At 40.9% G+C, this 26,459-nt stretch overlaps 1 protein-coding gene across 1 annotated transcript in view; it reads right to left on the bottom strand.

The window, feature by feature from the left end:
- The window catches only part of CCSER1 (coiled-coil serine rich protein 1), a gene marked incomplete at both ends in the record, with an annotated part of 925,644 nt that extends 899,484 nt beyond the window's left edge, over positions 1-26,160 (bottom strand). The window contains 2 exon segments of the mRNA XM_080931819.1: positions 23,212-23,393; positions 24,828-26,160. Of these exon segments, the coding sequence (XP_080787945.1) occupies positions 23,212-23,393; positions 24,828-26,160 (1,515 nt within the window).
- Between the last annotated feature and the right edge of the window lie 299 nt (positions 26,161-26,459).

A 26,459-nucleotide genomic window follows, 5' to 3' on the forward strand; every position in this document is an offset into this window, starting at 1 on the left:
ACAATATCAACCAACAAACCCCACCTAGAGCTCACAGGGACTAAAACACCAACCAATGAGTACACATGGAAAGACCCATGGCTCCAGCTGCATATGTAGCAGAGGATAGCACTGTCTGGCATCAGTGGGAGGAGAGGCCTTTAGTACAGTTAAGGCTTGTTTTCACAGTGTAGGGAATGCCAAGGCAATGAGGTGGGGGTGGGTAGTTGGGAGTAGGAGCAACTTCATGGAAGCAAGAGGAGGGGAAAGGAGGGATGAGAGAGGAAGAAAAAGGGGATGACATTTGAAATGTGAAGACATAGAATATCCAATTAAAATGATTTTAAAAATAAACTGTTCCACCATGTTTATAGCAGCCTTATTTATAATAGCCAGAAGCTGGAAAGAACCCAGATGTCCATCAACAGATGAATGGATACAGAAAGTGTGGTACATTTACACAATGGAGTACTACTCAGCTATTAGAAACAATGACTTCATGAAATTCGTAGGCAAATGGATGGAACTAGAGACTATCATCCTGAGTGAGGGAACCTAGTCACAAAAGAACACACAATGTATGCACTCACGGATAAGCAGATATTAACCCCAGAAAGCTCTGAATGCCCAATACCCAAGAAACAATTCACAGACATTATGAAGTTGAAAAGGAAGGAAAGCCAAAATGGGGAGGCCTCTGTCTTTCTTAGAAAAGAGAACAAAACTCTCATGGGAGGAAATGCAAGGTCAAATAGAGGAACAGGGATTGAAGAAAAGATCACTCAGAAGCCGCCCACCTGAGGATCCACCACATATGCAGTTACCAATCCAAGTACAATAGCTGATCCCAAAAAGTACTTATTAGCAGGAACCAGACAGAGATGCCCCCCTCTGGGACTACGTTAGAGTCATATAGATACAGCTGAGTATGCTTGCAGCTAACCATCGGTCTGAACTCAGTGATCCCAATGAGTGTGCTAAAGAGAGGACCTAAGGAGCTAAAAGGGGTTGCAACCTCATGGGAGGATAACAGCATTATCAACCAACCAAACCCTCCAAAACTCCCATGGAGTAAAACACCAACCTTTGTGTGCACTTTGAGAGACCTATGGATCTAGTTGTGTATGTAGCTGAAGATAGCAGTGTCTGGCATCAATGTGAGAAGAGGCTTTTGTACCAGAGAGGGCACATTTTCCCAATGTAGGGGAATGATAAGGTAACGGGGTGGACAGAGGGATCAGAAGGGAGTTCATCTTTGTAAAGGCAACTGGAGGGGGAGGAGGGAAGAAGCTGGTCAGTGTAAAGGGATGACATCTCAAATGTAAATACAGATTATCTAATAAAAAATGATAAAAAACTGAAGCAGCTTGCCACTTGGCATCCACAACTGGGAGGGAGAGAGTAAGTTATACCTGCTGCTCAGCTCCCTTACCCCCTGTACACCAGATCCCAGCCAGAGAATGGGGAAGCCAACTTCAGGCAGTTCTTGCCATACCAGCTGACACAATCACGTTACCTCCTGCAACTATGCTACAGGCCTACCAGGTTGTTACAGACGTTTTCAACCTTAAAATCAACAATATCACCCTATCGGTGATGAAATATGTAGTCAGGAAAGGGAACGTTGTATAGTGCCAAAGGCTTCTATAGAGTTACAATTCTTTTCCTGTCTGTGTTTCACAAAGCAGCCAACTGTCAGGTAAGAGAAGCCTGCACTTCTCTTGGGCAATGAATTGGTCAAATGGATGTTGTGAGGACACTGGACTTGTACAACTTCCCACAAACTGAAAAGGTAACAACAATGACATCAATTCTCAAAAGTAACTCACGTGCTTAACCTACACTTTCTCTTTGAAGTTGTTCCTTTATTCTTATCTGGTTATGCTGTTACATATTTATTCAAATGCTTATTGCATCTTAAGAAAAATTCACAGTACTTGACTAAAGACAGAAGGAAAACATAATATAGACTATATTTATGCTGTACCAAGAAATGTTTAGCATTATATAAATATAGAATATTAACATAAGAGCCCTCGACTACTAGTTTTGACAATTTGATGGACAGGAAACAAAAAGGCTATGGTAACCCAGAGGCTCTGTTACTAGGATTCTTGATAGGAATTAAAGGGATAGGGAAAGTGACAAGGACTCAATACAGAAAGCAAACTTTGCAGATCAAAGTACTTGGTTCATTTTAACTTCTACAATGGGACATCATCGTACATCACATGACAGAGTTGAACTGAAGATAAGAATGTTCTCATCCATGAACAATTGCAGTGAATAGAATCATCCAGGGGAAATGTGTTGAAAATGAAAGGGATTGCACTGCATAAAGATTTGAGGCCCACTCATACTAATGAAAAGTTATCAGCAACAGAAACTGAGAAGGAATTAGCAAGAAGGTAAGAAAAGAGAGGATGGAATGGTTGTAAAGCTCAAAATTACGTTTTCAGAAGAAGAGTGTGATGTATTCCATTGGAGAAACCATGCCCACCCTCCACAACAATTTCCAGAAGAAGAAACCTTAGAGGATGGTGAAAGAAATGAACACAAAGCTCTCAGGAAAACTCTGTGCAGAGCAAGCAGGACACGGGGTTTCTTAGAAGAGCTCTCAGGGCTGGGCTTATGAGTGGTGCAGGAGATGATGTAGAGGAAACAGGGGAAGCCAGATCTCAATAAATAGGTCAGGGTGTGAGGTGTGGTTGATCATCTTGAATGAGTTTGACTGTTTTCCTTTAGAAAGGGGAGCAAGGTGACCTTCAGAGATCAAGTGTCAAGCAGACAGGGGATATCCAACATTTAGAAGAAGTCTATGTGGTACAGAGGTTGGTCTGACCACATGTGAGGAATTCCAATAAAGGTGTTGATGCAAACAGAAAGAGTATTGCATCTCATAAATCTACAGAGGGATGTCTGGGTGAAATCAGAGCCATGCCTTCACTCTCCCTTGTTCTGGGTTCAGTATTATATTTCTAGAGACTAGAAAATGGAAGCACCTTCCTGGTATATGTCGTCCTTTCAGATCTTCAATCTCAGACTACAATTTTCATACTGTCTGCATTGAAAACTGACATGCTGTGTTGCTTTCTTAGTGGTTTTCTGATCTTTGCAGAGTGGAGCTGATTTAGATGTTTGATGCTTTTTACAAGCTCCTCATGAGAAGTTCAGTACTGCCAAGGCACTGAATCTATGGCTGGCTACTCACCAAATCCATGGCCACTTAATCATGGACATTGTGGGCACCTAATTATGGAATCTGTGGCTGTAACCCTTCAGTGCTGTCTTTCAGAAAGTGAGACAAGATACCTGCAAGGCCCTGTCTCAACTATTATGTCTTAGTCTTAGATACCATTCCCAAATTAACACACATTTTCATTGAAATAGATGGTTTCCTAGAAAAACATTTATTTCTTGTTTTCACTCTAATAATAAATCAGAATCAACTGAGTAAAGGAAGAGTACATTTAATATCTAACCAGACTAATGACCATAGAAATACGTCAAATCTTTGATCCATTGACCCTATAGTACGATGAAGTATGGATGCAAGTGACGATGGCAGTTAACTACAGTAAAAGATCAGATGTTTTTGACTCACTCGGGTTATTAAAGACCAATGTAATGAACGGTACAATACTTGCATTCCCTGGAAACAATGAATGCATTTTTGGTTTCTTAATAATTTGAGCAACAGAATATTAACCTAGAAAGTGTTGTCTGTTGATTTATACACTCCACACTCCTTAAGATGTACTGCCCTGATGCTGAGCATCGTAATCTGATTTATGTATTGTCTAAGCCTTGTCAGGCTAATGTTAAAGGTAATTACAACCAAGACATATTTTTCATGCAAGAAGAAGATAATGAACTCTCATATACTCATGGAGATAAGCACTTTATCAAATATCACTTCTCTGCTTTCCCTTTAGATCCAGCAGGATAAAATGCTGTTTCCTAAAAAATGGACATTCAAACACATAGATATTTTGTCTGATACTTTAAATAGTGATGTTCCAACGATTATGCTTTTATTAATCTTACAATAATGACAAGAGTCCTTAAAATTATATTCTACTTGGAACCATTCTGTTTGTCACTCACTGTAGAGGAGCTGCCTTTATAACAAACATCACTACTAATTCTCATCTTGAGAGTTCTTTAGAAAGTCTTATGTTAAAGTATATTCTATGTCAAATATGCTTAGAATCTTATTGTTATGAACCACATGTAGTCATTTAAACTGATGCTGAACCCTTCAAAATAATGCCTAAATCCAACATGAACACTTCCCTTAACTAAAATCATTGGACTAGATGGTCTGTAACACTCCGAAGAGGGCAGATACCCAGAACTCATAAGAAAATGCAAAACTAACCGGAGCTGAACTCTGAATAATATTAGTCTTTCCAGGACTCCTGAGAATCTTATGGGAATGGTTAGAGATGAAAAATAGAAACCTATTAAATGGCTTGGCATTGTGGAGTTGTGAAGCCTGAAGTTGTCATGTTAAATTAACTGAATTGCTGAGAGGCCAAAGTTACAAATTATGCAGTTGGCACTGCAGCTGATTAACGGCTTCTAATCTCACGGTCGTCTTACGACTGCTGTAGTTCTAATTTTCTTTGAATCCATAAACTATGTTCCATTTCTAAATGTTTGAAATGAGCACAAGTTCAAGAATGAAATTCGACTCGACAGAAACAATTTGAGTAATGGTGTCGCTTTCTCTGAGGACTTTTTAAAACAAAAGTCTCATTCCACAGGCAATTTGCCATGAGAGAACAAAGGAGATGCCCTCTCCTAGCTATGTCCTTTGTGGATAAACGTAAGTCAGTATGCTAGAGTAAATAAATACTGTTACAGCCTCCCAATGGACATCACAACATATAATTGAAGAAGGAAAAAGTTCTTTCCCTCAGTCTCTCTTAGTGTAGTCAAAAAGAAGTGAATATGTGAGTTGGAGAGGTATACACAGCCTGGGGAATACGGTCCTCTTATAGTTGCAATGCAGGCATTTAAAGTATTAAAAGGGCTTGTGCCCAGAGCTGACACAGACCCTACTGGGAGAGAGCAGATCTCACAGGAGTGTTGACACATCTGGAAGCACAGATGAGACCACCACCTCTACTCAAATTCCTGACCCAAGAGAAACCTGCCTGGAGCCCTCAGGACACAGGAACTGAGGAGCACTCCAGAACAGGACACACATACACACACAACCCACAAAAATTCTTCAGAGAATTACAAAAAAAAAAAAAAAACCACAACCAAACAGGTAAAGAAATGTAGCAAAACCATCCATGGAAATGAAAATGTAAGTAGAAACAATAAAGAAATCACAAAAAGAGACAACCCTAGAGATACACAACCTACAAAAAAAGATAAGGTGTCATAGATACAAGCATCACAAACAAAATACAAGAGATGGAAGAGAGAATCTCAAGGGCAGAAGGTGCCATAGAAAACATTGATACCACAATCAAAGTAAATGCAAATTGCAAAAAACTCCTAATCCAGGAAATCCAGATCACAATAAGAAGAGCAAACCTGAGGATATTAGGTATAGAATAGAGCTAAGAATCCCAACTTAAAGGGTCAGTAAATATCTTCAACAAAATTACAGAAGAAAACTTCCCTAACCTAGAGAAAGAGATTGCTCATAAACATACAAGAAGCCTACATAACTCCAAATAGATTGAACCAGAAAAATATTCCTCCTGTCACATTATAGGCAAAACACCAAATGAACAAACCAAAGGCAGTATATTAAAAGCAGTAAGAGATAAAGGTCAAGTAACATACAAAGGCAGACCTATCAGAATCACATCAGACTTCTCAACAGAGACTTTGCAAGCTAGAAGATCATGGGTAGATGTCATCCTAAGAGAATAAAAAATGACAGCCAGGTTACTGTATCTAGTAAAACTCTCAATTAACACAAATGGAGAAACCAAGATATTCCATGAAAAAGAATCAAATTTACATAGTATCTTTTCACAAATCCAGCCCTACAAAGAATTATAGATAGAAAACTTCAACACAAGGAGGGAAAATAAACCCTAGAAAAAGCAAGAAATTAATCTTTTGACTAACACAAAAGAAGGCAGTCATATAAACATAATTCCAACTCTAAAAATAAAAATAACAGAAAACAACAATCATTGTTTGGTAATATCTAACAACATCAATGCACTCAATTCCCCAATAAAAAGACATAGACTAACAGACTGGCTATGTAAAGAGGACCTAACATTTTGCTGCATATGGGAAACACACCTCAGTAAAAGAACAAAAACTACCTCAGAGTAAAAGGCTGGACAACAATTTTATAAGCAAATGGTCCCAAGAAACAAGCTGGAGTACCCATTATAATATCAAATAAAAAAGATTTTCAACCAAAAGTTATCAAAAAAAGATACTTCATACTTGTCAAGGGAAAAATCCACCAATATGAAATCTCAACAGATATTAGCCCTAAAACTTGCATTACCCAAGATACAATTCACAGACCACATGAAGAAGGATGACCAATGTGGAGATGCTTCAGTTCTTCTTAGATGGGAAACCAAAATATCCACAGAAGAAAATATGGAGATAAAATTCAAAGCAGAGACTGGAGCAAAGACCATCCAGAAACTGTTCTACCTGGAGATCCAGGACATATACAGCCACCAAACCCAGACAATATTACTAATGCCAAGAAATACATGCTGACGGGAACCTGATATAGCTCTCCCCTGAGAGGCTCTACCAGATTATGACAAATACAGAGGCAGATGCTCACAGCCAACCACTGAACTGAGAACAGGGTCCCCAATGAAGGAGTCAGAGAAAAGATTGAAGGAACTGAAGAGGTTTGCAACCCCATGAGAACAATATCAAGCAACCAGACCCTCCGGAGTTCCCAGGGATTAAACCACTCTCCAAAGAATACACATGGACAGACCCATGGTTCCAGCCTCATATTTGGCAGAGGATGGCCTTGTTGGGCATCAATGGGAGGAGAAATCGCTGGTCTTGCCAAAACTTGATGCCCTAGTGTAGGGGTATGTCATGGCAGGAAAGCAGGAGGGAGGCACCCTCACAGAAGCAAGGGGAGTGGGGATTAGATGGGGGGGTTATAGAGGGGAAACCAGGAGAGAGAAAGACACCACGACTAAAGTAAAGAAAGAAAGAAGGGAGGGAGGGAAGGAGGAGAGAAAGAGAGAGAGAGAGAGAGAGAGAGACTGAGAGACTGAGAGAGAGAGAGAAAGAGAGAGTGAGAGAGAGAGAGAGACTGAGAGACTGAGAGAGAGAAAGAGAGAGAGAGACTGAGAGAGAAAGAAAGAGAGAGTGAGAGAGAGAGAGAGACTGAGAGACTGAGAGAGAGAAAGAGAGAGAGAGACTGAGAGAGAGAAAGAGAGAGTGAGAGAGAGAGACTGAGAGACTGAGAGAGAGAAAGAGAGAGAAAGAGAGAGTGAGACAGAGAGAGAGAGAGACAGAGAAGGAGAGAGTGAGAGAGAGAGAGAGAGAGAGAGAGAGAGAGAGAGAGAGAGAGAGAGAGAGAGAGAGAGAAGCAAAAGAAAGAGGATAACTCTCAGCAGCAGGAGGGACTCCTACAAAGACACCTTAGTGAGAAATCATTAGACAAGGTGGGAAGAAATCTAGAAAGGCAGCAGGCCTGAAAGAGCACGCAAAGGCCAACCTGTGCGAGACAACAGGGAGTGAAGGCACAGCCCAGAGCCCCAAGAAGTATCCGTGGCTGGGGCCCTTTGCTTCTGTGGATGAGTGGGAAGAGTGTGGCGTGGTAAGAGTGCCCATAAGGTAATTCACTTTGGATGCTGAAAGGATCGCTCCAGTGTGGTTCAAAAGAAGAAGCTGCCAGCAAAGGCAGAGAAGCAGTTAGGAGGCTGCAGAAGAATCCAGAGGGGATCAGAGAGAGACATGGAGAGACAGAGGAGGGGAGGGCTGATCAGCTTGCATATGTTGTAGGAGTTATGAGTGAAGAAAGAAGTGGGGTGGAGGAGCAGGAAGGACAAAAACATGGAAATAGTAGGGCAAGCGTTTGCGGAAGGACCTCATGCAATGCCTAGTTCAAGCTTTTGGTCTGAGAAACGGAATCAAAGACAGTAATTGGATTTTCTGCTCATTGGTGGCACAGAGAAAGGAGCTCATTTTCCTACAAAAGGATCACATTAAGAACTATGTAAGAGCATGAATAATTCATTATGAAAATTAGAAAATGTGTTGAAAGCTTCAGGAAGAGCTTGTGAAAGGTCTGAGGCTGCCGTTCTGCACACAGTCCAACCCTTAGCATCGCTGAGCAGAGTCTGCACACTGAGGTCAGCAGATGACCATTTACTTCAAGTGCTAAAATCTGAGCTTGTAAGTGATGCATGTGTGTGACACCAATCGGTTCCGGTGCTACCACTGGAAAGCAAAGAGCAGAAGTGAAAGAACTGGCTGTCATCTCTTGGAACGTCCAGTCATTTTTCTGAAGCAGCTTTAAATAAAATTTCGGGGCTGGGAGACAGGGGGCAGCTCAGTGGTGGAGAATGTGCATTACAGGGGGGCAGAGAGGGAGGAAGAGCACTGACTTTCTCCCCAGGACCACAAACATGGAAACAAAACTTAAATAATTAAGCAATTAAATAGAATTCGTCTAGTGTTTTTGATTAAATTGGGTATTACAAACACAGTCAGTTCATCTCAACAGAAACTGAATCCAGTTTCTTGAGATAAGAACTCAAGTTCTCCTTTAGTGCAGTTAGGGAGAGGTGGAGTTTCACAGCCAAGACTAGTGTGCTGTTTGGGGATTTTCTTCCGAGGTTTAAGAAAATAAATATTTGTTTGGATTTAAACAAGTAACTCATGTAAAAGCAAATTTTTAAAAGCAGACAGGAAAAACACAAAAGAGGGCAGCTACAGGATTAGTCGTGGTTAGGAATCGTCCTGGGTATTTTATGGTTTTCTTTGTTTTGTTTTTTTGCTTCTTTCCCACAAGCTAGAGTTGTCTGAGAGAAGGGAAACTAATTTAGAAACTGGCCCTATCAGACAAGTCTACAAGCAAGCCTGTGAGAAATTTCCTTTGTTTGTTTGTTTGTTTTTCTTGATTAATCATTTTACTCATAAACATTTCAAATAATACCTCACTTCTTGGCTTCCCCTCTGCAAACCCCTCATCCCATTCCCTTTGCCCCTCCCCTTCACCTCGATGAGGGTGCTCCTTCACTCCCTCACCCCACCCACCCTTGCCTGACCGCTCTAACATCCCCCTACACTGGGGCATTGAGCCTCCACAGGACCAAGGGCCTCCCCTCCCACTGATGCCAGATAAGGCTGTCCTCCGCTCCATATGTAGCTGGAGCCATATCTTAAGTACTTTTTATGTAGAGAGGCTCAGACCACTGTGGTGGTGCCACCCTCAGGCAGGTGATCCCTGAGGGTATAAGGAAGCCATGCATCAGGAGCAAGCCAGGAAGCAGTCACCCATCATGGCCTCTGCTTTAGTTTTTGCCTCTAGGTTCCTGCCTTCGGCTCCTGTCTTATCTTCCTGCTGAGATGCACTGTAATTTTAAAGCATGAGGGAATCAAACCCTTGCCGCCCAAAGGTTCTTTTGGTCATGGTCTTTCACACAGTAGTAAAACTAATACAACGTCCATCTTTCCATATGTCGCACAGTAAAGTATTGAGTAAAATGTAATTTAAATATAAATAAATTGTTATGTGTTGAATTATATGAGAAATAAATTCAACTCATGTGCCATAAGAATTAAAAACATTTTTTGAATGTTTTCATTTTTGTTACCTATACACTAAACCTAATTCTCTACATTTTAATAACTGGACTTTTTATAAAGCAAGCAAACATAACATGCACTTCAAATGTTGATATTTAACTTTTGCTACTTCATCATATGCTGTTCTTATCAAGTCCTTGATGGAAAGGAATAAAATAGTATCAATTTAACAGCAGCACAGAGAAATGTAGTCATAAGCTGGCAAGAATATGCTGAGGAAAAGGAGTAAAGATTTATAAAAACAAAAAAAGAGGTCAGATAAGTTGGCAGTCAAGCTGCCAAACTTAGATAATTTACTTGTAACAGGAACCAAGAGAAAGGTGACCTAAGAATATAAAGAATCTTAATACTGATACTAATACTTAATACATGAAGTAAATAATGGTTAACAGCTAATATAAACACACAATAATAAATAACCATTGCCATTCAAAATTCATGTTATCACTGATTAAAGTAAATGATAAAACACCTCAAAGTCAGAGTGGTCGTGGCTTGAATGAAAATGCCTCGCAGAACCTCTGGGATTAGTGCCATTAGCTATTAGGAGGTGTGACTGTGTTGGAGGAAGTGTGTCACTTGGCGGGAGGGCAGGCTTTGAGGACTCAAGACGTTCCAGCAGAGTTCAGTGTCTAGTTCTTCTCCAGTTACCTGACGAGCCACATACAGACCTCTCCAGCACCATGTCTGCCATGACAATAATAGACTCCACGTCTGAACTGTAATCCAGACCCAATTAAACCTTTTCCTCTATAAAACCTACTACGCTCATGGTGTCCCTTCACAGCAGTAGAAGCCCTAGGTTGGAGATAACTCAGAGAGTACAGTGTTCACCACATAGGCATGAGGACCTGAGTTCAGAGCCCTACCACCGACACGAGAGAAACCAGATGCAGGAGCAGGCACCTGTTATCTCAGAATCATAGGAACGACAACAAGAGCCTAGGGGTCTGCTCAGCAACATGTCTAGTCAAATTGGCAAGCTTCGACTCAAAAGGAAAAGTAGAAAAGGATTGAGGAAGATACAAGTTACTTAATATTTTAGGACCTTACCCTAGACCTCTAAAAGTGTGACCAATGTCACAAGGTCTCATCAGCAACAAATGCAGGGCTAATGACAACAGAAACACCCAGTGCAAGGGAAGAAAACTTCAGGTTAATCTAGAGAAGGCTGTTGCTGAGGGCAGAGGTCTCACGGGAGGAGGGTGGGGAACATCCCAGAGAGTGAGCAGGAAAGAGCATGAGAGGGGCCGATGAGAGCTTCTGCTAGGGAAAGAGAGGATGGGCCTGGTCTCAGTGGAAGTGAATGTGCTGTACCTTTAAGATAACGAGAGGAGGGGGTTTCCAAGAGCAGAACAGGAATGTAAGCATCAGCCTTTATTTCAGAATATGAAAGATTCCTAGATAGAGTTTCAGATCTCACCGTTAACTGAATGCCAAGGAAGCCCACACACCAGCTCCTTGTCTCTATGAGTTGTACTGCTTTTCACAGAGCCATATATTTCAGCAGACAGAATTCTAAGACAGATGAACTCCCAGTCACCTTCTATGAAACCAGAGGAGAAAGAGATTTGCAAAACTGTAGCAAGATCCTCCAGCTCAGAAGTTCTTAGCTGGCTAGTAAATAACATTTATTTTATGTTACATTTAAATCGACTCATCAATGTCACTTAAAGACATTATTTTTCCAATATTTGCTTCCTTCACTAATACGGTAAAAGTTACTGATCTAGCCTTTTAAAAAATGCTATTTTTATCTCAATATTTTCGAAATGTCAAGAGTCTTGAACAAATGGATAAGAACCACTATATTAGCACATTTTTTATGATTAATTAATATCCATGCCCTTTAATTTCTGCATTTAGAAACTGTGAAGGCAAGTGTGTAATTTGTAGACTTTTTGAGAGGAAATCTTGAGAGCTGCAGCGGTCTGGGTCTGCCTGTCAGATCGCCATATCGAACAATGAAAAATTCCTCAGTGGCTGCGTTATCAGATCACCCGTGAGTTCCTCCCACCTCGCTTCTGTGCCAGCCTTTGATGTCTGGTGTGGGTGGTCTCAATACCTTCCCAAACCCCTTCCCAGTGCGGCTGAGATGCCTGTCAATGTGGAGGCAGGCAGAACACTCGATGAGAACAGTTATGAATTCCATGCTGAGAGACAACTTTAAGGTCAGTGGAAGCTTCGTTCTCACAGCATCCAAAGTCTAGTTTGTGGTTCCATACAGGTCAGCTCCCGGCACCTGTAAACTGACATGGTATGATCCACAGGAAGGTGTAGACGCTGGTATATTGGGAGCCCAGGATGGACATTACGCCTTGCTTTCTCTGGCTCAAGCAGTAGTAGTACTTGCAGAGATGTTTGATTGTAATGTTTATATGTGATATCTTAACGTCAGATGAGGTAGAAGGGATACTTCATTTTCCTTATGGTAAGATAGGGCTCAGGGTCCCCAAGGCCCACTGTTTGGAATTAATAATGTTCGTCATAAAATTTTGAACATCCAATAGAGTGCCTTTCCTTGTAAGATGGAAAAGGTCTGGCTCACATACTAACTACTGACATGGCTTCTGGGAGGTCTATGGATGCTTGAGGCTATAAGCTGCCAAAGCTGACTGTCCGTCCTCTGACACCAGTGCTTGATGCAGCACAGTAGGCCCAAAGGCTGACTTCAGTGCTGCGTTCATTCACATGAGCAGGAATAAGCTTAGCTGATGTCCATTTCTGTTTTCTCTCTCTCTCTCTCTCTCTCTCTCTCTCTCTCTCTCTCTCTCTCTCTCTCTCTCTCTCTGTCTGTCTCTCTCTCTCTCTCTCTCTCTCTCTCTCTCTCTCACACACACACACACACAAACACACACACACACAAAACTCTACAACATTTAATTACTTATTTAATCTTCACAATTAATATGTAAAAAGTATTGAATGTTTTAATCTGCTATAGACATAAAAGCCAAACAATTATTTGCTAATTATATTAAAATAGCTGTCTAGCATTCACACGGATAAGGCACAAATCACCAGAAAAGACTGTTCTGTATACAAGGATGACTATGGGTTCACTCTAGACAATCAAGGCATTGCAGAGAGGACAAGACTGGACATACTTGTTTCCAGTCTTGCTACAGTGCTAGTGCATTAAAACTCAAGAAGTACAGTTGCCATGCACAGAGTAAAAACCTTCACCTCCTATCATCTAGAATGGCTTCCTTAAGATTCATGGCAAAAATTACTGGGAACACATGAAAGACATTTCTAGAAATGGTGTTCACAATAAAGCCAGGAAAATATAGGCTTAAACCGGAGGAATTATCTCAAGGTAGGAAGCAACAGAGCCACTTTACTTAGGGCGTGGTTAAATCCGGTTTTCTGACTCCATGTTCTACTTTTACTCTGTCTCATTTTCTGGTCCAAGTGCTGCTTTGTTCCATGGACTCTGCATAGCATGCCTTGCATGGCAAGTTCTCCTTTGATTCTAGATGAGATTGTCTTAAAAGTCCGCGACTGCTGCTGCTGAATGCAAAAGGGACTCACCACTAAGCACATTTACAGTAAATATACAAAGAGCCCCCAGGTTTAATTGCTTTATAAATCTGTATTTTTACATATTGCATATTTTAGCGATGTTGTCATTGTGATTAGAAATGACTGTTTTCATACAATGAGCAAAAGTAAACTCCACTATTGGATGTATAAATTGTGAGACCTTGCTCCAGGAGTCCCACACAGCTCTTTGATTGGGGAAAGGGAGGCTCTGCTACCTTCATCACTAGGTCTGGCTAGGGCATGAATTCAAGCTTGGAAGCATGAGAACAATGATCAGTGGTGTGTGGGAACTTAGTCCTGAGCCCTTAAGACCAATGCTCAGCTGGGTACATGAGATTAAAGCTCAGCAGGGAGTGTGAGCCCCAGTCTAAGCTTGTGAGAATGGAGCTCTACCACAGATCCTGGCTGGATATAGCAGAATGCCACTGCCAGTGGCAAGCTGAACTGAACAGCAAGAGACTGGTGCGGGATGCAAAGAATTTTGGGAGAGAAAATCTCCTCCCAATAGAAGTGTTACCAGCTCTTTTGAACCGAAGAACTCAGGTGGAGGAATGATTTCTACATGTGTCTCTTTACTTTAGCGCTCTGGTTTCGTGTAAGTACAGTTTGTGAAATGGTTTCAGGGTCTGACAACCAGTTTCCTATTGGCTTGGCCTCAGGGTTTGGGGCGACCTTGTCTACATATTTTGGGGTGGTCCTGCTTCTGCCTAGAGCTTACGTGCAGTCACTTCTACATGCAGGGGAGGGACTTGGGGCATGGCCAATCTGGCTGGGGTCCATGTCACATCCTTCCTCCTGAGGAGGCAGTACTTGGGACATGGCCAATGCCTTGTGGGGCCACACATTGTTTGTGGCACCGTGAAGATTGTGTACTGCTTATGGCAGCGTGAGGATTTCTGATTTCTCGAGAGTACTGGAAGCTCCTGCCATCTTGTTTTTCACTCCTGGGGCTTTCAACCAGTCTCAATCGAAGATCAGGGTTCCAATCACGCCTATCTGCCCCACAATAGGTAAGGACATTTTCCCTCATGCTGGGGTTTCTCTTCCTTTGCTATGTAGAAGAATTTTACTTTTACTAGTTCTGTTTGATTGTTTGGCCTTGATTTCTTATAAAGAAGTGAGAGAGCGAGAGAGAGACAGAGAGAGAGAGAGAGTGAGTGAGTTGTGCTCAGAAAGTTCTACCCTACATGTATATATCACAGGCATTTCCAATGTTTTCCTAGCAGTTTTAGCATTTCAACTTTCATACATGAGATAATTGATCCATTGGAAGTTTATTTTAGTGCAAAATTATAAATATAGATCTCATTTCATACTTCTCTATGTGGACATTCCATTTTCCCTGCATCATTTACTAGAGATTCTCTCTTTAACCTGGTCTGTATTTTTCAGCATCTGTGTAGGATACTAGGTAGCTGTGGCCTCATGCATTGATGGCTGTGTTTTCTATTTTTTTCTTACTTCCTACAAGTGTCATGCTCTTTTGACTACTATGGCTTTATGACATAGGTGGAAATCGGTACAGGAATCTGCCAGCACTTTTCTTCAGGATTGTTTTGTTATTCAGAGTATTCTGTGCTTTCATGTGAACTTAGAATTTTTTTTCTCCTATCTGTAAAAAATGGCATGGAAATTTTGACTGTGGTTTCATTGAATCTGTTAGTTGCTTTGGGTACAGTGGCTATTTCCATAATAAAAATTTTATTTCAATCAGTGAGCATGGGAAGTCTTTCTACATTTTAATGTCTTCATCAATATCTTTCTTCAAGGATTTAACATCTCTCACTTCCCTGATAAGGTTTCTTTTTAGATGAAGTTTCCAACCTATCATGAATGGGGGTCTTTCCATAATTTGCAACAGAATTCTTGATGCTTTTGTTACTAGCATAGAGAAAGGTTACTGTGTTATTTTTAAAGCGGATTCTGTATTCTTCCCCTTTGCTGAAAGACAGTAAGTGAGCTTCAGGCTCGGTGTGTGACACTGTCTTGAAGAATATGGAGGAGGAGGAGGAAGAGAACATTGCAAACAATTGAAAAAGACTCTTCACATTAACCTCTGACATCCTTATGCACTCATTCTTATCCGCAGAATCACAAACATAAAAAATGATGGAGAGAAATTTTATAAAATATTTATTATTGAAAATTACTAATGAAGTAATCTTTAAAAATATATGTTCTTAGATATGACTCAAAAGATCTTATGATCTTTTGAAATCAAAGGGTCGTGCAAGCTTCCATATAATTGCTACCTCTTTTCAGAATTGCTGATATTTCTGATTCATCCATTATTAATAATCTTCATCTTCAACATCACAGGCAGAAACAACTTTTTAAAAGAATATAGAAAGCAGAGCACTTTCTTTTAATGAAGATAGAGATGTGAGTCATTTTCTATAAATATATATATATAAATCTTGGCCTGTTTTGATTAGAAGAGAATCACACAATCAACTCATGCAGATTACTTTGCTGGCCTCTTATTATTTTATTTCTGTCCACCTTTCATAATGGAAATTCAGTTTAAAGAAAGTGGTTGATTACAAAATTAGCACATGGAAAGAAAGGTAAGAAAACTACGCCCACAGAAGCCTACAGTGGTACCCATCTTCAGAGCCACTGGATGCTTAGAGCTGCTCCATCCCTGGACCCATCGCTTCTGTGAAGGCAACAGACATTCTTGGGTGCTATGAACTTCCTCCATTAGCCCGTATACTTTCAACACTAACTTGTTTGGAAGTTGTATGGTATTTTATAGGTTAAATTTCAGCTGTGCTAGAAAATTGGTTGTTTATAAATTACTTTGTGTGACTTCATCACTTATCAACTAATCTGAACTCCCAGCCTAAGACAGATACAAAAACTGATGAACAAAAGATAGTAGAAAAAGTGGACAGACACAATGTAACATCAGTGTAACATTTTCTACTCCATATTCTTCCACCAATATCTTTGCTCTTACAAACTTGTTGACTCCTGATAAATTTCAATAACTTAGCGATGAGGAGTCATTTATATGCACCAATTCACAATTTTTAGAAACGATCAAAGTGAAATTAACACTGCTGAATAAATACAATAGGCTTTTAGCTTAATAGAAAAAGACTAGGCTTAATTTCAAGTGTTTCAATCAAACTGCACCATAAAAGTTCCTTCTCTTTAATGTTCACAAGAAGTAATAATAATATGCTATATATTATAAAATAATAAAACTATGATGTTCCTTTTATAAGGTACTTATTATATTACTTTTCAGGCACATAGAGAATTCGTTAAATCTATTTAAATCTGTGGACCAGAGAGATCTATCATTCTGGAAAGATGTTTGTCCCAAAGCCTAAAGACATGAACTTCATCTCTGACACCAAAACAATCAAAGGACATTACTGAATCATGCTCATACATGTATGTGCACGTACAGACACATGCTTATTAAAAGTAACAATAACATAAAATAAAGGAATAATGATTACAAGTTCCAAATTGTTTTATGCCACTGACTGTCTAATACCATCAATGGCTCCTGACTTCCCACCAAAATTATGGCATATAACCCTCTATTCCCAGCGCTCCCTAGCTCTCTCAGCTCTATGGTGATATTTCATTCTCGTTCGACAGTCCTACCTTACCTAACTCTGTGCACTGATGGAATGCCTGGCCAACTCCTCAAGGGTGAGACTGCTTCTCTTGAGGTGACAATGGAGTTATAGTTGAGATGGGACACAGAACTCAGAGACTCTTCCACAAGGGAAATTTCATGCTTAGTGTCTGTTTGAAAAGCTCCCAAAGGTTGCTGGAAGATTCTTTGGTTTTCCTATCTTCTATAAAGTCTCAGGTTATGAAATTACATGGTCACTTATAGATTGTTTTCACTGAGATGCACTGTCTGTGATAGACTCTTGACCTTTAGAACATTCATTAGCTTTGCATCCAACATTCCAATATTAACCCAATGTCTTTCTGTTAGGCTGACATAAATATACATTTGAATGAATGGTTGTTAAGGAAGCTTACCACTGTATAGATTTTTTTTAATGAGTAGGACAAATAAAGATAAAACACAGAGCAAAATTATATGCTGAAAACAGGAGCTTAACTTATCAGACTTGGAAGGCTTCCAGCAAGTTCTCTTCAATAAACTCAATTCTCTCTTTCATGAAATTCACAGGTACCCCCATACCCTTCTGTTGAGCAGGACCTCCAAGCGAGACAGGTATCTTGTGGTTGAGCATGCATAGAGGGCACTGTTCTCTTTTCTAAATCGAAGCTTAACATTACACTGTTGTCCTTTTTCCCTGGACACAGTAGCTTCCCATGGGCTGCTGCACACTTTAGTATCTGTGTACTGTGCCTGTCACTTGAGGCTAAGATACTTTCTATATACTTTTAGTATTATTATCAAAAACATAATAGACTGAGAAGGAGAAACTCACTGTGATTCATGAACCATAGCCAGGTGGCTGATTGCCCTTTCATTTAGATGTGTTCATGTGGCCACACTTCTTTGAAACATAAATCTACCGAGGGCAACAGCATGCTGAGACAGACTGCCTCATCTCTACCAGAATTATCTGACAGCTGGTCGCCCTCCACTTCAAATCTCATAAAGTTTAAACAGTCAAGTTAATATCCTCCTGGCAGAGATAGTCTCCCAGCAGCTTGAAGAACGAAGTCAGAAGATTAGCACAGACAGTGAGCATTGTGAAGGTTTCCTTCACATGGAGAAACTGCAATCATCAGTCAGACCGGTAGTCATAATAAAGACACTGAGTTCAAAGCTAATTCTACAAGGAAGGGAGAGAGGGAAAATATCACACATGTTGCCTTACACAGATTTTTGGTTTTGCCATCAGATCCTGTAATGAGTTATGCAGCATCATCTTGAGATCTGGCAGAAAATGCTTCATAAGTATTCACATAAAATAAATGTACAATTCTTTTTTCCCACCTTTATTGAATAGTCTCCGTATTTACATTTTAAATATTATGTCTTTCCCACCCCTTCTCTTATTTCCCTCCCCATTCCCTTCCTTCCATGATTGATTTTACCTGATGAAATGGAAAATTCAAGTTACTTTGCAAATGCCCACAATAGCTATCTTAAGTGCTTTCCCGACAATTTAATAAAAATCAAACAAAAACTGGTTAGCCTTCACAGGTTTTTAAGTTGCAAAACATAATAATATTCAAATATTAAATATTCAAATCTTACAGGTATGATTTACATGATTTTATAAGAATTTTAATGCACTGATTTTAAAAAAATCTAAAATTTTTGAGAACTATGAAAATGAATCAAGTAAAGAGCATTTGAAAACTTTTTAAGAATTTTTTTTTTTCTCTTGGGACTTGGTATCCTGCAAACACACGTTTGAGCCATGAGTTGAGCTCTTAAAACACCTTCTCAAAAGTCTAATTTAAAAGACAACACTTATTTTCATTCTTAGGTCAAGGAACATACCTAGGAATCAAGTGGTGTTGCTCAGAAATGAATAGAATGAGAAGCCATACCCTGTCCTGTCCCCAGATACTTTGCCCAAATTTGCTTGAACTAAGTCATTTTTAACTGATAAAAACAATTCTCCCTTTTCTTGGAAAAGGCATCCCTCAGATTTTATATGTTTTTGTTCCAGAAAAGCACATTCTTATAGTAGACACATTAAAGATTAGCAAACATGGTATTAAGGACAGTTAGGGTGTTTAGGCAATGATGCTGTTTAAACAATATGGAAACGTGACAAAGCATGGCGTTCATTCATCTACTATATTTTAATCCACGTTGCATCTTCTGCATTGTTTGAAGGCACACTGGCATTTGTATGTTCCTTTCCCTCCTGTGGCCGGGCTTTACAATCCCATTTACCAAGGCGGTGTCTATAGGAGGGATGCCTGGACTTCGTGGAGCACCAGAGCAGCCTGAGCAGGCAACCAGGCTTTGCGACCAGACTTTCTGGACCGTCAACACATGAGTGAAACCTGTGACTTTTGCCACTGTCTGTTCTTTGCCTAACGTCAGCTGTGACTGACTGGAAAAATGAGAGGTTAACATGGGTGGTAGCAGTTGCTGCAAAATATATGGCTCAGCACCGTGGCACTGTGGGAAATGCGGGTCTTATTTTCAGGGGCATAACTGCTGATTCTCTAATGTGACTTGGGACACAAAGGGTGGGAGGAGGTGAGGATAACGGAAGGCTGAGGTGTTGAGACAGCTGGCTTGAACGGCTATGTGTAACGTGAATATCAGTCATGATGCAGACCAGTGAAAGCTAGAGAAGACATTAGTTCCCTGGGAGAGAGCCCAACTCAAAGTCATTTCTAAGTTCTACCTTTCACCTATTAGTAGCTGCAGCTCTTTGAGCCAGGCTCTATTTGCAGAATTCTAGTATATTGATCTCCAGTGCCTATTTGCTATCAGTGTTCTGACAAAGTAGCAGTTCTTAGCCTTTAACAGTGAGTAAACCACATGGAAGTTCACCTAGTTCTTAGATTTCCAGATGGGGTCAGGTCAATGAAAAGATGGCCCAGTAAGACAGCAGAGGCCAGAGGCCAGCTGTATCTAACATGAGGGCTGAAGAAGGGATAAACAAAGGAATGGAGAAGAGCAGGAAGAGTTCCTACTGAAAGAGGACAGGAAGGAAGTACACCATTGCATTGGGAGATTGAAGCTGTTCATGTACGATTCATTTGTCAATCACAGCTCCTGACCTGATATGACAGGTAAGGGGGTTTATAAGGCAATCATGAATAATTGTACCAATTGTAAAACCAGGTGCAACTAGAAATACATTAAATAATTTGCTTTCCTCTAAATTTTAGGATGCTTTATGTTGGGTTTCTGTGGTTCGTTAGTAATATATTTACAGGCCTAAAAGTGGGAATTTATCTTTCATATTAAAGTGAGTGTGTTGTATTTAAGTTTCAATAGAAACGAGATTAAGAAAAAAAAAACAACAACTTTTAAATTGCTTTGAGAAAATGTTAAGCCTTTGGGTTTCAGTGACTATCTTTTGAGAAATTGATGTTATTTTAAATGGGATCCATTCTGATTTACCAAATGTGCATCTGTTTCAGACAGCCAGAGATTTGTCACAGATCCAGAATCATTCAACCCTCAATGTCACATGATATGAGACTGTGACAACCTATGGGGCAACTGTTCAAGATAAATAGCTGTTCCTATCCTTGAAAAAGGAAGAAATAGATTTGACCAATTATAAATAAAATTATAAGTCTGGAGAGATGGTTCAGGCCTGAGGATTATTGATCAAGTAAAGTTGGCGCCCCCAGAGGACTTAAGTTAAAATTATATGCACACTAAAGGTAAAAAGAAATGGGACTCCTTAGCGTTCTGCTCTCATGAATGAATTAATTAACAGATTTTTTTTTTTTCATTCTTAGCAATGGGTCTGTCTTAGATATGGTTTGAAAAGTTCTTTACAACAATTGCTGTCTCTTCCTATATGATGTTCTTGGGACACTGCCACCAAGAAGGCCAGGGACCAGTCAAAGGCATCAACCTTGAACTAGAACCATGCCCAAAGTTTATCTCTCTCTTATAACTTGCAGAGTCTCCAGTGTTCTGTTATTAACAACCAAAGTTGGACTGATGCAAGAGAATCAGAGACAAGGTTCTTTTCTTATTCTTTACAACTGCCCTGATGTTCCTTTAACAATGGAGAAAAGCAGACATGCACACTACTCTGGGTGGGGTGTCTGGTGGGTATTGTTTTGTGTTGCAGCTAGATGCTTTAGGAAGAGCAATCACTGGGGGACTGAACGGGCAGCTAGGCAGAGCTTTCTGGTCGAGCCAGAATGACTCAAGCGCTACACGTCTCTCACTCAAACACGAAGAGAGTGGAGTCATGACATCCTACAGGAACAGTTTGCAGCATCAGCGACAGGCCTCGTGGAATGGTGCAGCACAGACATTTGAGTATTTGGGTAATAGTTCAAATGCCCAAATGAGAACAAGTCCATGGGGTTCTACCCCTGTAAATTACAACTGCACAGTCAGAAGCTGTGCCTTGGATTCATTAGCATTATTAGAAATCATTTCTCCACCACACTCTGAATTAACCAATGCTAGAACTGTCTAAAGCATCACGGAATTTCCTCCTTTGACTGCTAAATGTTAGAGATGTAAGGAGCAGATTTTAAATTAATCGAAATTTAAATAGTAATGGAAGGAATGATATGCGAACTGAAGAATGTAAAGGAAAACTGAAATCATAATTTCTGTTAAGTCACCTCTAAAACTTGAAAAGTGCTGGTGTTTATTTCAACAAAGAGCATCCGCAGATCCAGCCAAGTCTTAGTTGGTTTAGCGAATTCCTCCTCCAAGCCCTAAGTGTTCCAACACAAAACGGTGTTTTCCTGCCATCTAGTGGCCACTTTCTAGTACTGAGCAGATACGTGTTGAAATGCAGAGCCCCCAAGAGAACAAACTCCCTTATGTTTTAAAGTTCTAGATCTAACGAAAGGATTGGAGAGAGAGATTCGTTGACATTATGTGGAAAATTATTTAGAATAATTATGGAAAGAATGCAATTTCAGATACAAAATAATTCAAAGGCCAACTCTTAAGTGGATTGGATTGAAAAAACTATTTACATAACTACTGCTCTGTAAAGAAACAATACAGTTTTCCCAGAGGAAAATGTTTTGTAAGAATCAGCCTCAATCCACAATTATTTGAAACAGTGAATCCCAACCTCTGGGTCATTACTCCTTGGGGGGGGGGGGTGTTGAAGGGTTCTGAAGACTTTTGTACAAGGGGTTACCTAAAACCACGGGAAAGCTCTGATACTTGCACTACTGTGCGCATGAGCTCAAATGCAAACACATGGTCAGTTTGGGACCAGCGGTACCAGAAGTCCTGCTGACACTTGTCATACTGTGGTTTCTGACTTACCCAAGATTAAGGGGAGGGGGATTTCCTCTCTGAGCAGTAACCAAAACATCTTCAAACAAGTAAAAATGGGTCTCTACAGCCATTTGGGACTTCGGGATCTAAGGCTTCTGACAACACAGTGGTCTGCCGTGGTGACAGTGTTTTTCATTTGAAGCTAGGGCATGATTAAGTGGTCACTGTCCAGGATTATTTCGATCATTTAATCTATATTCATGGGTCGTAAGTAGACAGGTATACAGTCGGTAGATAGCTAATGGTAAGGTAGCTTTGCTAAATAATGAGGATTAAATGCATGGCTGTAAAAACTTACAATGGTGCAAAAATGAGCAGCGTGACCTCTAACATCACAAACCCACCTGAAAAGTCGTAAGGTCTCGAGGCGTCCTGAGCTCCATGGTAGACACAGTCCACCCCTCGTGTACTGCTCTGTTTTATAGTGTAAGACAGCTGTCACGCATGGTGCAGGTGCAAGCTCAGACCAAAAACGACACCTACACACCCACACACGCACACACACACAAACTTTTGGCCTTCAAGCAAGCTCAGCTCTTGTCCTAAGAATGTGTTCAAGTCTCAAGTGGGAATTTTGCAGGGTCTCCCACAGCTCCTGTACCTTGTTCACCCTGAGAGAAAAGGCCCCGCGTGAAGCCACTAAAGGCCCCAAGGAGTCCATACTGTAAGGCTGCCAAGTAGAGTGGTCACGGAGTATGACTTCTGGAATGTCGCCACGCTCAGCATCTCTATCATTAGCACTTGCTTTAGAAATGAGACAAGTCCCCCCAAACAAGAGAGGGCTGCGGTACGCCAAGCTGTTATCTGCCCCACCCCATGAAACTCTCAAGTGAAAGCTTCGCCTCTCTGGTTGGCGACACTGAGTATGGAAACCAGTTTTCCATTTGCCCTGTATTCATTCTGCAAGTGTGTTCATTCTGAGCGTGCCAAGTACACAGAGCATTTCTCATTATCTGCAGATGGCTGTGTGGACTCACCAGACTGTTCATTTTGGAAGAGGAGGACCCGGTTCTGGGCTTTCTCAGGCTGCTGGTTTCCACATGCCCATCCTTCGGCTTTAGAACCATTCTGCTGCTCCCCGCGGTCCCTTCAGAGGAGGACCGCAGCCGTCGTTCTATATATCTCCCTTCTCGACACGGACTGAGGCTGCTGGCAAGAACTTTTGCAAAACAAATGAAGGAAAATAAGGATCAATGGTTAAATGGAATTTTTAATCAATATACCATTCTAAGATAATGAAAAAAAAATCCTAGAATGATTGGAAAGGTCTCTATCTCAGAAAGAAGTCCTGAGTTCATAGTAACAATTTTTATTCCCTTTTGAAGACTCATGGCAGCAACAGAAGCAAATCTGCATAATGCCACTCAGGTATCAAAGACAAGAGGTCAGTGTAGGCTTCATGGGGAGTTAGGGTCAGCCTGAGAGACCAAGTAGCAGTTTGTTTCAAAATTATCAAACAAAAGTTATGTAGTACAGTATCAGATATACTCCAAACAAATTCGTGTATTTAGACTACAAGACTGTTGAGTTCGGAAGGGACTTGTGGGTTTTGATATGATATGTCATTTGATTTATCTTGATATTTTACATCATTTATCTAATATGGCATAAATACTAGGAGTCTGAATTTTATATCAAGATAGCCTCCACCTGCCAGTGCTCCACAGTGGCTTGTCTTTAGATCTGCAAAATCTGAAACACGAAGAGCCGAGCAGTTCTGACCCAGCCCAGCCATCATCTGCTTCTGTCACTGGGGGTGGGTGGGTATCTTCCCTGAGCCCCAGTCCTCTTGCTTAAGAAAGAGTTATAAGAACAGGAGAAAGCATTTTAATCAGTGCTTACAACCGGTGCTAAACACATTATCTCTGGATACATAAGCATTTTCCCCAGCTCTGAGACAGTTCCTACTAGGGCAGTGCAAATGACAAAGAAAATAGTAAATCATGGCACATAAAGTCGTCAATGGAGTGGGGCCCATTCAACAACAATTGCCTGGAGTATTTTCTGGAACCAAAGTGAAATAATTCACACACACACACATACACACAAATACAGTTCTATATATAGTCAAAGTGAAGGCATTTAAAACTCCACACATAGCTAGTTAATGTTGGGGGTGAAGTTTAAACTTGGCAGGCTAACTCTCCTTATTTTTATGGTCTGCAATCTCTCTGTATTGCCATACAGAATTTATCTATATTGAAACATGGATTCTAGCTAGTGGAGTTTTGTTAACACAGGAAGCAGAATTGAATTTCCACACATCTTCTTCCTGAAGACATTGACTGGCATGCATTCACTTCATTAGCCAGAAAGTGCCAATGCTTCCTCAGCCACAATCCAAGTGGAGTTATCTTTCCTTCCACCTCCTTTTCAGGTCAGAACATCAGAAAGAATACAGCCAGGATAAGTGAGTAGACCGACTTACATTTTCTTTATAGCTGAGGGGAGTTTAAAACCAAAGCAAGCATTCCACCGAAATTAGAAAGACAAAGGAAACTTACCTTCCACTCAAGATACAGAGTAAAAGTAATCGTTCAAAGAAAATGAAAATTAATTTACATAATTTTTGCGAGAGGAAAGTCTGCAATACCTTTGGCAGCACTGGCTTCATATCCGTAAGATGTTTTGTTAAAAACGTGATGATCCCCAGAGGAAGGGATTACCCTTGAATCGGAAACTGGGTGGACCCCTTTAAAGCGTTCAGCCAGTGCCTTGTGCTGGTCGAGGGAGCCCAGTGCCCTGGGTGAGCTGGTCCTCAGCACTGGTTCACCAGCCTGTGCCAAGGGGTTCTCTACTCCTTGCTGATCAGCTGGTAAGTGTGTCTCTGGATCACTCGCATTCCTAACAGAGGGCTCAGTGCTTTGTGGTAACCCTTCTCTCTGGATAGCTGCAGGGGTCTCTGGTGAAGAAGGCAAGTCAGGGCCACACCGACCTTCTAGCCTGTACCTCCCTGGAGACATCGTCATACAGGGTCCAGACCCCACAAATTCCATCTTTGTCTTCGTGACAGCAGTAAGATTGGGAATGGGCTGAGAGGTAGCATCATTGTGGCCAAAGTTGTCGCAGTGTGATGCCGTGGTGCTTCCACTTTTAGGAAAGGCATCTGCCTCAGACAAAGAATCTTCAGTGAAGCCCAAGAACTCTGAAGGCGTCTGAGCCGTGGTCAGGTCGGCCGAAAGCAGAGGCGACTGTAAGGAGCTGCCTGCGCGCTCAGTTACATCCATAGAGCAGGATAGGGAAGGTCTTCCTAAGGCGGGTTCCTGCTCTTGGCATTGGGCAATTGCCAGCGAGAATTCAGGCTGCTGTACTAAGGATGTAGATTGGCTCTGAGGGACCGGAAGCGACTTAGAAAACTTATAGTGAGATGAAAAGGATTTGGGGAGTAGCTTCTTTGTTGACTGTTTAATAGAACGGCGACTTGGCTCTTCCGTGAATCCAGAGTCATCCCCTTCACTTCTACCAGAACTTAGGCAATTTATAAAGACATTCTTATTAGTTGAAGGCTCCTTTTCCCTTTCAAAATCCTCTGTTAAAGATCTCGTTATCTTCTTGCTTCGGGAACTACTAAAACTCACAGAATGTCTTCCCCTGGTTTTGACTTGTTCCTCCAAACTTAGTTTCTGCATATTGCTGTGACTAGGTTGAGCACCATTGGAAATACTAAGGTTCTGGTCAGTGGGTTCTGGCTTAGGTTCACTCCCCTTCTTATGGTGGAAGCTGATAGAGGGAGCACGGAATATGCTCCTACGTTTCCCCGTGCTCCCTGAGCTGGAGTTAGTGCTGGAAGGGGAGGAGCTGTGCACACAAGCCGTGTTACCAGAAGAGGGTGAGGAAGGGAGGGAATCATGTCTTCTGCTAATACTTTTCCTGAATATTGGCAACCGGGAGACCAGGGTACATCGTCTTGATCCTGAGTCCCCCATTGGGACCCCGAGGGTTGTGCTGTGATATCCAATTTAGCAGCCTGAAAAATAAAAGTTAAAACAAAGAAAGCAAGTCAGTTAAATCCAATCTTGACCAGGACCCAGTAAAGCAGAATACAGTTTCTCAAAACAAAGAAGGAAATTTTGTCTCTACTAAAACAACGGGATGTCAAAATCCAGGATTTAAGGAGACGGAAAAATAATTCTCAAAAGTGAATTAAAATCTTACTATGAAGTAAAATTTTCATGATTAATACAAATATTTAATCTACTAAAAATGATGCTGGGTTGGGAAACAC

Source organism: Micromys minutus (assembly GCF_963924665.1).
Source record: "Micromys minutus genome assembly, chromosome: 18".
Classification (NCBI taxonomy): domain Eukaryota; kingdom Metazoa; phylum Chordata; class Mammalia; order Rodentia; family Muridae; genus Micromys; species Micromys minutus.